The 13,499-nt window shown below is 38.8% G+C and overlaps 1 protein-coding gene across 1 annotated transcript in view; it reads right to left on the reverse strand.

Annotated features, from left to right (window-relative positions):
- Positions 1-1,923: 1,923 nt before the first annotated feature.
- Positions 1,924-13,499, reverse strand: part of RWDD4 (RWD domain containing 4) — an 11,897-nt gene continuing 321 nt past the window's right edge. Inside the window, exons 2-8 of the mRNA XM_019521888.1 lie at positions 11,184-11,264; positions 8,778-8,887; positions 8,545-8,689; positions 5,640-5,757; positions 4,390-4,439; positions 4,234-4,236; positions 1,924-2,994 (exon numbers count right to left, since the gene is read on the reverse strand). Of these exons, the coding sequence (XP_019377433.1) occupies positions 2,962-2,994; positions 4,234-4,236; positions 4,390-4,439; positions 5,640-5,757; positions 8,545-8,689; positions 8,778-8,887; positions 11,184-11,264 (540 nt within the window). The 3' untranslated portion in view covers positions 1,924-2,961. The remainder of the gene's footprint in view (positions 2,995-4,233; positions 4,237-4,389; positions 4,440-5,639; positions 5,758-8,544; positions 8,690-8,777; positions 8,888-11,183; positions 11,265-13,499) is intronic.

Below are 13,499 nucleotides of genomic sequence, written 5' to 3' on the forward strand. Positions count from 1 at the left end.
CATGTCTGAAAAAGCATTCATTGCTATGCATTGTTATATCCTTCTTGAGCCTTTGATCATTTTCCACTTCAGTTTTTCTGCATTTTTCTCTAGCATGCCTGAACCCTCCCCATTTAAAAATGCAACAGAAAAAGAAAAAAACCCACAATCCCTTCTACTACAGAATTAAGAGTGCTGTGGCTATTTGGTTTCTAGAACCACTAATTTTACCAGCTTACAAATAGTCCAAAGTACTTTTCACCAGTACTTAAGTTTAGCTGCTAGCAGTAGACATCCCTGTTTTGAGAACTCTTGGTACTAGAGTTCCATCCTTGTGCAACATTTACATTTAGAAATGCATTTCATCCCCCTCCCTCCAAGCACTGTTTGAACAAATACTGTTTGTCAAAACACATTACCTTGCAAACTTTCATGGAAATCAAGCATTTATCATTGAACAATCATTTGCATGCATTCGTTGTTGTTCCTTATCCAGATTATCTTCCTTGGAGATAAGCCTGCTACAAAATACAATTTTCTGTGTTAATAGAAAGAAAAGGGCCAAAAGCTATTTGTTGTTCTGCAACAGCAGTAGCTCTCCTTTGGGTACAAAGTGCCAGGAAACTTCAGAACAATTTCCACTCTATAAGCAGCAGCCTCTAGTTAAAAAATCAGACCCTTCAAGAGCCTCAGAAACTTGCTTCTGTGTATAGTAGCACTAGGAGAGGAACGAGGTGGTTCTCATTTGTTCTCCACTCCAACTGATCCATTCAAATAAATTACCATGGTAACTACATTTATATACAGAGGCAACTAGTTTAGGCAAGCTAACTCTGGCTGAGAGCTTTGGAATAGAAGAGCCCATCTTTGCAGTGGCTGGGAGAGATCAAAGCTGCAGTGTCTTCCCTTGGGAGCAGCCCATGCACCTACCAAAGGAACTTTTTCCTGAAATGTTAGAGACTTTCTGGCATTCTCACCAAGATTATATGCGTACCTTTTGTTTAATAAGCCACCCATTATGCTTGTAGCCATAGGTATCAAGCTTGCATCAAACATTCTGCTTCCTTCAGATGTAGACTTTCCATGTGTATTTAAAAATTTCCGTAAAAGCTACTGAACACCAAAAAATGCAGATCTTCAGATGTTTAAAATTCCATCAGGATAATCAGTTGTTGGCTTCTTGATTTAAAATCCTGTACAGTCAGATCCTGTTTCCTTTTGGTTTACATTGCAGATTATTTCAATAAAAAGCACAGCTCATCATTGGAGAGTTACAATTCCCTTGAACTGTCAGTCTTGCAGAAAAGACTCAAGACAGCACAGTATTTCCAGTGACCTTTTCTTCCTTTCCAGACTCAATGGCCATTTCATACCACTACTGTTTTGAAGCAAAAACTGCTGCAATTTTGAAGTAAATGTAATCCATCCTTTAAGTGAGAGACAGTGGGGAGACATAATTTACTGAAATTAACTGCATATCTGCAGCATATGAGTTCTAGATAATGACCCACACGCTTCAATAACCAAACAAACCTACTGACCAAGACTGTAGCCTATGATTCTGTCCTCAAGGATGATGTACTTGGCTCCACTCTTTAAATGGACAGTGGGGCTGCTGTATATATACTGAGAATGATATGAGGATCATCATCCTCGTCATCAGGATATATATACCTGTTGAGCTGTGAGCCTTACGGCTCAGCAGGTATATATATCCTGCTACAGAAATGTAACATATTACATCCCAATTAAGAAGCTTAAATGATTATTTTGAAGAATATACAAGTGTACAAAGATGCAGAAAGAGGGCAGGGAAGAAAGAATTCTCTTGGCAATTAATTTGAAAATGCTCTGCTTCATGAGCGGGAAAATGTTATACAAATGCAAATTTACCTCATTTGTACAGCAGCCACCATCAGAAACTTAAGAAGAGAACTCACAACATGGCAGATAAATAGGTATTTATTAAAGTCAATCTCAAAACAAAATTTAATGACATTAAGGCATCTTCTACTCAATTACTGTTTACACAGTAAGAGGATTTTTCTTTTTTGATACAAGACAGCAGACCTGTACAAAAATGTTTTCCAACAGATTTGGCAGGGGGGTGACATTTTCCCCAGCATTCCATAATTCTGAGAACAAACCCGCATGGTGAACCCGTTTCCCCAATGGAAGAAAATAGAAGCCCATCAGAACAGATCAGCACAGCAATTCATTATCAAAAGGAGAGCAACTTTCTCTCCCTCAAACCCCCAGGCCTTCCGTAAAGATGCACATGGCAGAAAGACTAAAACAGATAGTATACTGCACAGAACAAAGAATACATACTGGTATAAAAACTGCTCATTATCTTCTACTTTGAAATTGTACAGCTCAGACATGCAATCTTGTTTTAACTAGCATTTGCAATTGTGGCAGTTAAGTTAAAACAGGACTACATATTTTAGCTCAGACAAATCTTTAGCAGCATAATCATGTTTTATTGTTGTTCTACACTTGTAATTAGGGAAACAAACAACAACAGTTTTATTTAGAGTGAACAGTTTATTTTTAATAGTTATGCTGTCAAGTGATTAATCACTGTTATAGTGTTTTTCTTCCATTGGAATAAGAGTGTCAGGAAATGCTTACAATGTCAAAGGATTCACTATAACCAGACTTCACTATATTTTACTAAATAGTAAAATATAAATTAACACTGCATATATCCCTATTCTTCTCTGCTACAGACAGAAAGCAAATAAGCTCTCTAAAGTTCAATATATTCTGTCACACTTTTACCTTCCTTTAAGGCAAGATTTTATTTGTGAAGAAAAATGAAAAACCAGAATAACCTGGATAAACACGTGGCCAGGTTTACTAGTTAGGAAACTGTCCTTTATAAAATGTTTTACTTTAACAAGAAAATTACTAAGAAAAAGATGCTGACCCAAAATTGCACTGTATTAAAAAGGTGGAGTTTTCTTGTATCAAAGTCCTTTATTCATCATCTTTAGAACCAGTTTTGCTTAACTATAAAAGACACAAAAAGAAAAGTGTTCAGAGTTTAGACTGTTATTTCATTTATTGAGAATAAGAAACTACATTATTTCCATTGTACATTGAATACAAGCATATTTAGTTACTAATACAAACTAATCAAGCTATTTCATCAAAAAGTTTTTAAAAAAATTATTCTATTTTAGTTTACACATTAAATAACCATAATTGTTCCTGGAGCTAAAACTCTGCCTTTTTTATTTTTATGAAATATTTTAAAACACAAAAATAAGGATACTCCTCAATGAAACTTTGTAAAAGATAAATAATTTTGGGTAGTATTTCCATTAAAGAAATGCAAATCCAATCCTCAGTTTGGTTAAACAAACAAATGCACTTGAAGGAATTATCCCACACATTTTTAGGGCACCTCTTATCTTCAATTAAAATAATACCTAATTGAATGTAAATGGGCACTGCCAAAGCTTATAACACCGTATGATTACCTAAACAAACTTGGGAAAGTTCTCTGGAATCTGAGCTCTCTAGAAGTTCTCTGGAATCCAAGACACCCATTCTAAATAGCCACTTTTAAATTTTGAAGCATGGCGCGCAAAATAACAGCTGTACCTGACTGATTGCTACAAGTCATTTTAACACTATTCTCAGAAGTATGCTGGCAGTGGTTTGGTTGTTCTGATATACAATCAATGTTTTTTTCTATTATGCAATGAAATGTGTTAAAAATAGCAAGATGAATTTCCATTCAAGAGCAAAGAGAGGAGAAGAAAGTTCTTTGTGGGGAAGGAAAGGAAGAAGGATGCAGGCCCACAGGAAGACAATACGGAGATCTCACTTGGGAGACAAAAAGGTGTTGTAATTTTTTTTGCTTCTACTTATCTACAGTTCTGAAATGTTCAGACCATTCTGTTAATGTCACTTTTGCAACTTGTGACCAATGAAAATACTGAGAATTGTTAGTGTATTCTGAAAGTCACAGCTAATTTACACGCTGTAAACTTTCCTCTCTAAAGCTTAAATTTTCAATGCTCAAAACGTGGGAAAAATACATTTCTTCTTCGAATCCAAGAGTTATTAGTCAGTCAGTGTTTCACTTCATATGTAATTTACATATTGGAAGAATTTTGTAAGTTTTAAAGCCCAGTAACAGATTATCAATGAATTAAGATCTAGAGAAACAGGTAACAAACTTCCCTACTTCTCAACAAATCTTTTTTTCAACATTTAAGAAAATAATGTGAAAATACTTACATGCTGGAAGTATATAGAAATGAATCAGAGACCACAGTCAAATCCAAACATTGTTAGGAAGAAAACAAAAAGACAGATTAAATATAATGTGTAGTTACATATGCATAAAACCATTGTGCATATGTAGTACTTTCACAGTTGTAACAGTCACGTTACCTTAATAACATCCACCCAGTTCCATCCTCGAGGAAGCTCTCCTTTGTGATCTACAAGAATAAAGCACATTCATTTTCAACTGTTAAACTGATGAGAAACCTTAGTTGCTCTGTGTATATTTTCAAAGATATGAAACAGCTGTAAGAACAAATATAATACAATGCAATGCAATTTCACTACATATTAATGTAATAGTTATAAGTTGTTCACAGACAATATAAATATTCTTCGAACGCTTGTAAAATTGTTAATGTCAACAAAGAAAGTTTAAAAGGGGTTAAGAAAACTGAGGATATTAGCAATAAGCCTCTTGGGGAAAAGATAAATTTATCCTCTGGAAAAAAAAAAAAAAAATCACACAGCTTCACTAAAAAGGCCTTTCTAGGGCTTGATTTAGGGGGTAATTTGAAATCAGCATGTGGAAAGATTTGTCAAAGAGATCAGATCTTACAAGAGGAAAATACATAATCTAGTCACTGAATTTAAGTAATGGTACACAGGTAATTCTGGCCACAGATTATCAAATGATTCACATAAAATTATATGAATTAAGAGACAGCATGACCATATAATGGCTAATATGAAAAAAAAAATCTTGATTTTATTGAAAAAGAATCCCCATACTTTCTAGCATACCTTGGGCCCTGAAATGAGATACACGTTTTGTTTTTGGAAGGCAGGATGAAGAAAAAGATTTTTCTAGAGCTATAGCTGCATACAGCAGGGACAGAGCCTAATCTTCAGCTCACTTACCCTTTTTCCTGGTCAGGCAAAAGCTACAGTTTTAACCCATTCAGAGCTGAACTGTCAGCAGCTCTTGGCTACTTAGCCAAGTAAAAAGCAGTGAGCAAGAATCAGACAAATTATAAATAAGGGTCTGTAATAGTTGAACTGGTCTGACTGAAGCAATGTACAGTAAGTGCATTTATTGAAGCAAAGAAATGTTGTGCTAGCTAGAGTCAGGTAAGTTTAACCTGAAAGTTTAGCCACTCAATTCTGCTCACTCACTCCAATTGTCATATCACTGCCATTCCACCCTAGGGTCCTATGCAGAAACTATCATTTGTGAAAAACTGTTCTCCAACTTTATTACCAAAACATGTGAAAACTGGGAAATGATCATTACGTTCTCACTTGCAGTGCAAAGTGTATAGGAACCCAGGCCTTTAAAGGAACATAACTGCTATTAAAAAAAGCACTGCAACACTTTCTCAAGTCTGGAAAAAAGGTGTAAAATATGTTGAACTAACCTGTTTTATCTGCCAGCTTTCGTTTCTGGGTTTTGGACAACTGTTCCTTTTTGTCTTTTTTCTTACTTGATGAGACTACATCAGGAGTTCCTACTGAAATATTATTGCCTCCTGAAGGCTGAGAAAAAATAGAAAGAACTGTTAAATTTCTTGCCAGCAAGTGAATTGACAATGCATACCTAGATATTACACTGACTGGTATTCTACAAAAGCTACAAGAATAATATTATGTCCAAATTCTTGTTGGGACGCTGCGTCTGTTCTTTAATTCATTACTCAAAGGAGCTTGCACTTTTTATCAAAAGACAGTTATGGCTCTAGTTCTCCGTACTTATGTAATAATGCATTTCTAATGTGCTTCTTATGATGGCAGGTAATCCAAATGCTTCCATGACCTCTGAAACCACCCACATCCCAATTCTGTTTGGTGGGGATTGGAAAAGTTTCCTTTCCATGTTGACAATAATACCACTGTCAAAAAGGAGGCTAGGTAATCACCTAGCCGGGTCATTTTACCCCAGTATTCTTTCCTGCCCATGGCAGGGGGTTGGACTTGATGATCTGCTCAGGTCCCTTCTGACCCTACCAATTATGAAACTATGAAACCAACAATAAAGAAAAAAACACACCCCACACACATTTAAGAACAACTAAGTAAGTTTCAATGTGATGGGGTTCACACTCCTCAATCATTAATATAATTCGTTCTTAGGCACATAAATTTGTAGGAGCATAAAACTGTCTTCATAGATGAGATAATAGGGAAAGAGAGAGAAGGGCAAAAGAAGAAACTAATATGATGCTAGCACTGAAAAAAACAGTGTTCTTGTATAATCAACTATTTCCATAAAGGGTTCCAACTGTAAACAGGTTGAATACCACATTTTCTTGCATACAACACACATTTTTCACCTCAAAGTCAGCCAGCCCCTCCTCCTTCAAATTGGGGTGCTTGTATTAAGTGTGGAAGCTGATTTTCTGCCTGGGACAGAAGCACCATGCTTTGATTCTTGCTCTGCAGTGCAGCAGCTATGGTATTACTATTCAGGCAGCTAAGGGAATCAGTTGACTTAAAGGCTCACTGTTCTTTACTCCACACGTGTTAACAATCATCTTCACTTTTTAATTATCTTGATGTTCCACTAAAAGAACTAACCATTCTTTGGGAAATTTTTCTGTCTGCTGCTCTCTCCTCCAATTTCATAGCCTTGGAGACTCTTTAGCTCTTTTCAGAATCATAGATCCATCCATAGAGATGAGTCTTTCACAGCAGCTTGGATTTCAGCTTTAGTCAACCAGCAGGTTGGGCCATCTGAAGATTAGACTGTCCCTGCTCTCTGCAGCCATAACTCTAGAAAAAGTCTTTTTTTCTTCATTCTGCCTTTCAAAAATAAGGTGCTAATATTCTGAGGCATGCTGTATGCAACAAAATACAGTATTTGTCCCTGAAGTAGAACTAAATTGTCCGTTTCAAAAAAAAGACATGAAATAACTCCATAAAATAGTAATGATGCAAATTAATCTGATTCATTTGTTTTCAGATGTAGAGTTTGAACTCTGTTCATCTCAAAGTCCTTTGAATACCTAAAAATGAGCATTTTGTTTTTTGAAGTGAAAGAAGGTATTTGCAGCTCACTGTAGAAACACACTGGCAGTTCTGAAGGTCTGTGTATATATACTAGAGTTCATCCAAGTACAATGCTCCTCGTAAGAGCAAAAGGAGGCTTTTACTTCTCAAGCCAATTTGATCCTTGGCCTTTTTGCCAGATTAACAAATGTCTCTGAGTTGCTGACAAGAGTATTATTGCCACATGTCCACCTGTTAGTTATGTCCACCTCATTATCTATTGATCATTGCAGAAAAGAGCTGGATTCGAACAAGTAATCTAGCAGTTAAAGTACAGTATCTCACTTAGAATATCAAAAGCCATCACCCAAAAAAGCCTTTGCTATTGAAACTTAGTTTCTTGCTTTTCTAGCATGTACACTATGACAAAAAAGTGATAAGATCCCTTAGCATGAATGGTTCTCTAAGCCACATAGAAAGATCATGTGAAGAATAAAGCTTCAACATTTCCTTGCTTAAGCTGTAGCTCTCAAGAGTCAAAACATTTTATACATACAATCCAGTCCCAAACAAAGTAAAGAATAAAGTAACTAGACAGTAATGCCCACACTCGTGTACATATCTTCTCAGAGCAGACTAGACAGGTCTCCTACTCTAAGTGGGATGCTACTTTACATGGTCTTACAGGTGCAAATCCACCCTCCAACTGGTTTGGATTATCATTCCAAAGATAGTTATAGTGCCCAAGCACAAACTTCACCTTTTTCCAGGCTGCTGGATCATTAAAACTAGATGCAAGATAACACTATCTTTGTTTTTAGCATTAAAGTATTTTATTACTTTCTGCTTTTCTGGTGTTCTTTACCTCATTTTTCCAACCAAAAATTCATTGCTTCAGAATTTTCATATACCAATTTGAAGCATCACTCATTCACACTGGAGATGTTTGTCATACCAAGAGTCAAAGTTCACATACCTGTTCTCATTAGTTTTGGTTCTGTTGCAAATTCCCCAGATCACCCTTGGAGATCAGCTTGCTTTGTATCCCAGATTAGGAAGTATTTGCAATCACTGCTTTTCAAGAAACTTTTTGTGAAGTTGGCTAAACACTAGAGAAGTGATAAATTTCTATGCACTATCTTCTAGACACCAGCCTATTTGCATGCTGTGTAAAATACAGTACATACATATGCCTCCATACATGCCTCCCAGAATGTTATGATAGCAATGGAGTATTTGAAGGTCTGAATAGTCATTTCAGATTTTTTTTGTATGAATACTCATATCTAGACAAATATTTCATAAAAAAAAAATTAAAACCAAAAATTATAAACTTACTGCAACATAAGCAGGTTGATTTTCCATAAACAATTCTTTATTATCTTTGGCGTATTCAAAAAGTGTATACGTCATGGCAGTTCCAAGATTAACGTCCACTTCTGTCATTAATTTTTCCAATATGCTTTGCTTTATAGATGAAGATCTAGAAGAGACCGTATAACCCAGTTTTAGGTTCAAGGGATGAAACTTGAAAAAAGAACATATAAAATAGACCTATTTTAAATATTTACATTGTGTTGTTGAAGAAAGCATCCATGGATATGACTGGAGCCGTCTGTGGGTATGTTTCTGGCCAGGAAATTTCTATTAGGAAGGCTTTAGGATCTCCGTTTTCACCTATCTAAAAAAGAGATGAAACACCTTAAAAATGGAAAGGTTTAGTCTTATCAAACCTTGTAATATCACATTCTGTATGCAAACCTCTCACTATTTATCTCTTACCCAAGTTATTTTTAAAAGTGATTGAAAACTGCCATTCAAAAACAGTAAGCTTCAAAAAACCATTACTAGCATAGTATTTTCACATGTAAGTGTATAAAAGCAGCATAACTATTACCTCTCAATTCTCCCCTATAAAAACCAATAGTAAAGGTTTGATGAAGTATTTAACGTTATGGAAAAGGTTTTCTTGGATCTAAATGGCAGCGATTGCAATCAAAACACTGCAGCATTGCAAGAGAACAAGCACTCACTTTCCATTGCCCAAATTAAAATATTTGGATACTTTGTAGAGCCAAGTTCCTTACCCTGTGAAAAGCTGAGGGTTTGTAATGTAAAAGGAACCAGGGGTATACACAAGCCACAGTAAATAGCTGTGTGCGACTGCTGTGGTGCTCCAGCTACTTTTGTATCAAAGGACACTACTTCTCTAGTCAGCTTTGTGGGCCACTGAGAAGCAGTGCCCTTTTGGAGTAAAAGGTTTGAAAAACAACTTGAATTGCATGTCCTTTATTCATCAACCGCTGCAAATAAAGTTGGCTGTGAAACACCCATCTATGAATGATCTGGACTCTACTGTACAGTATAAAAAGCAAACAGGATAATGGTCTGTTATGCAGGGCAGTGGGATAAGCGGTGGCAACATGGGTTGCCAGCAGGGCTCCAGGTCCTGGCTCTTGGGAGCAAGCCCTGCCCCTGAATTCCTGGCACTTATGGGAGCCCTGTTGGCCAGATGACAAGGCTCCATGGGCTGAATCTGGTTCACAGGCTGTCTGTCTGACATTTCTGAGTTTAACGAAACGGCCTCTGCTATTTGGTTTAAAACAAAACAAAACAAAACACACAGCTGGAAAGGGTGGTAATGCTCCCTTCAGTCAATATACCACAGTTAAAAAAAACTGGAAGAGCAGGATTCAGCCACAGGCAGCTCAAACCAACATACCCCAGCTTCCAGAGAATATCCTAGGCACCAGGCATTGTATTTTATATTCATGAGTCATTGGATAAAAAGACTAAAACCAATGTCTTCTCTACTGCCGAAGTGAGTGATCTAGCCAGAAGGATATAGAATCTTGTTTACTCTTGCTCTCTTGAATTATCTTGCTCTGGAGAATCTTGAATTCTTTCCTGCATTCTCTTGGGATGTAGAAAATATAGCTTTCTACTCCTACTGGCTCAGGTGATCACTAAACTTAGGCTTTTCACATACAGGGTGAGTTCTTTAACTACCAGGATGCTACATAAGAGACCATCACTGCAACTTTCTAAAAGACTGCCTAAAATGTAGCAGGTTTTCTTTGCTTTTTTTAAATAAATTATTCTGGCACCTAACTGCTGGAGAAAGGTTTTAAGCTATGAATCTTAACTGGCAATACTTAAGCACCAGAGAAGGTATGGCTTGAGATATACTTCTGTTCTTTTTTTCTCCCCTCACTGGCTTGCTTAGGAGATGCTCTCCTCAGCCTGCTGGCTTTATGGACCTAATTCTGAGATGCCTAATTCTGACCATGCTTTATAGAGGGACCCCATAAGACTAGGCCTCTCTTGGTCTGCTATCTGATACCATGTCAACTAGTACAGCCTGTTCCATGGTTGGGTTGTCGATGACTAAACCGGTATTTTCACCTGGGCGAGCCTGGGTGAGGAGGGCACGTGGATGCCTAGCAGGACTAAAAACAAGACCTGTCAGAGGGCACATGAGCTCCCCGCGAGCCAATGGCCCTCCATACTTGGAGAGAAGATGGGTGTCACCAGGTCACTCTGCCCAAAGAATCACCAATGATGCACAGCATCCAAGGTGCTTCAATGGTCTCAATGGCCTCAGGACTGACTTGACTTTACGGAGAACTGTTGATTCCACTCTAGAAGCCAGATGCCTAGTGCCTTTAAACACACCAGAGAGATGACACTCAAGGCACAACACACACAAAAAAGCAGGCTCTCGGCAGAAAAGATAGCCACTCATCCTGGGGTATCTGCCACTATTGCAGGTGGGACTGAACTACTTTTAGGGGCTGTGACGTGGTCAGACTGATCTGCCACAAATAATCTGTCAGCGTGCCCATGGCCCAAGTAGCTTCATCAATCTAGTTCTTTATGCCATTATTGTCCGCCAGGTGAATAGCCATGTTCTAAGAAACTATTTTGTAATATATACAACATATACCATTTAGCTACAAAACTTCATAAAGTCTTACCCTGTACTGAAAGGAAACAGGACTAAGTTCTCTGAAACGCTCGTCTCCTTCGTAAATAGAACGTAATGCTTCTAGTTCCATCTAGAAAGATGAGATAAAGAAAACAGTTAACAATTTTAATCTAATACTTCAGCTTAATGTTTTATGTAAAAAGGTCAATGCCAGAACAACCACACATATACCACACACACACAAAGTATACATTCATTAAATTGTCTTTACATAGGTCAATAGATCCCATAAAAATACAGCCAACAAATGTAACTGATTCAGTCTTGTTTGGTACTACTATAATCCAATTTCAGTTTTCCAGAAAACAAGTTTAAACACAGGATACCAATCTAAATTATTTTGGCTAAGCTACACAAGGGTGTCAAACATACTCCAGGGTAAGCTACACAAGGGTGTCTTAAAAAAAACTTTCAGAAACTCTTCAATTGAATGCACATTATAGGATTTCAGACAACTAGGACTTTTTAAATCTTAATTTTGGGACTTTCCATGGGAAAACACCAAAAAATATTATCTAAAGAATGCTTCTATCTTCCTCGTTACACTTGCTATAAATAAAATAGCTCCTCACTTACAAGATCCCTTTTTATGAAAGGGGTCCAAGTAGCTCTGTCCCCAAATAGAATCCAAGGGTGCCTGTAGACATGGTGGAAAGGTTGCTCCAGCATGCTGTAATTACAGCATGTTGGAGCAGACTCGATTAATCAAGTCCGCTGGAGTGCAATAATTAGTTCGCTCCAGCCAGTCTCTGCATCTTGTGTATAGAATCAAATAAACCTAGGGTTGGAAGGGACCTGCTCAAAGCAGGCCCGTCCCCAACTAGATCATCCCAGTCAAGACTTTGTATAGCCGGGTCTTGAAAACCTCTAAAGATGGAGATTCCACCACTTGGAGCTGTCCCTAGGATACGGTGAATTGGGGCAACCGTCCCAGACCCCGCACTTTGGGGGGGCCCCAGAGCTGGGTGGAGTGGCCATGGCCCCTCCCACAGGGCGCACCTGGACCTCGTGGCCCAGCCCCACACTGCGGAAGAAGCACAGAGATTTCCTCCACCCCCGTTGCAGGGGTACCACAGCCCTGCGAAGTGTTAAGGGGGCTCTGCACAGGCTGATTTGCCCCAGGCCTCGCAGCCCATTATGGTTGGCTCTGCCACCACCTCTCTAGGCAACCTGTTCCAGTACTTCACCACTCACCTAGTGAGAAAGTTCTTCCTAATATCCAACTAAACCTCCCTTGCTGCACCTTAAGAACATTAACAAGCTGAAGTTGAATGAGCTTTAGTTCAAGCACCCTCACTGCTATTTTGACATGCATGGAGACCGATACACAAGATGCTGCAGCATTTTAATTAGACCAGCTCCACTCTCAGAGCCACTCCAGTTAAAGCACCCACCCCCAAAATACATGTAAAAGTGCCCCAAGATGCCACTAGCTGACACAATTATAGTATTATGTCATTGAACCTGACACTGGATCCACTAAAGTTGTAAATCCACAGTAACCAAACAAAAGCCTCCTGGCTAATCTTTTCATAATAAGGACTACGGAAAAACTGAAAACTCTTTCTGGAGCTTGTCAGCTGCACAGTGTGGCCAAATGACACGGGGGTGATTTTTTCCTAGTGCCTGTGTCAAATGTTGCATCACCTTCTCATACCCTTCCAAGTTAGAGCTTTAAAAATTACATTTGTAGAAACAGGAGTCAGCAACGCCAAGCAGCTGCAGAAAAAAAAGAAACAAAAGGCTGTTTTGGGCTGCACTTTGACAAGAGCATTAGACGTAAAGCCAGGCCGGATTCACCCTTTAGCGGGCCCAAGGCAAACAAACTTGTGGGCCCCCAATTGTAGATGAAGTTTTTATGACTTTTTTCACTCAGTAATTATAATATGTCAAATAAGCACAAGTGCCCACTCTTCACTTATGGCCCCTAGCACGTGCCCAGCCTGCCTATGCTTTAATCCTGCCCTGTGTAAAGCACAGGTGACAGCACTGCTCCGCTCGGCACCAGCAATCTCCGTTCACACTTAGCAGCACCGGCTAACCGCTGGCACCGGGTCCCCTCAAGCCGCTACAGCCCTGTCCCCTCCTCCAGCTCCCAGCACCTGCCCCATGGGCCACCCCTGTGCAAAGGCAGTGGGGCCTATGGCACTGGACCTTGCCTTCAAGTCAGGCCTCCCCTACGTTACATTTATGGCAGGCGACGCAATAAACGGTGCCTGCAGGGTCCTGGGGAGGAGGGACGAACCAGTCCTAGAGACAAGGCCAGGCCAGACCCACCCCCCAGGCAGCACCTGCGGCCCCTTTA

Source organism: Gavialis gangeticus, unplaced genomic scaffold (genome assembly GCF_001723915.1).
Source record: "Gavialis gangeticus isolate Ggan-Ray unplaced genomic scaffold, GavGan_comp1, whole genome shotgun sequence".
Classification (NCBI taxonomy): domain Eukaryota; kingdom Metazoa; phylum Chordata; order Crocodylia; family Gavialidae; genus Gavialis; species Gavialis gangeticus.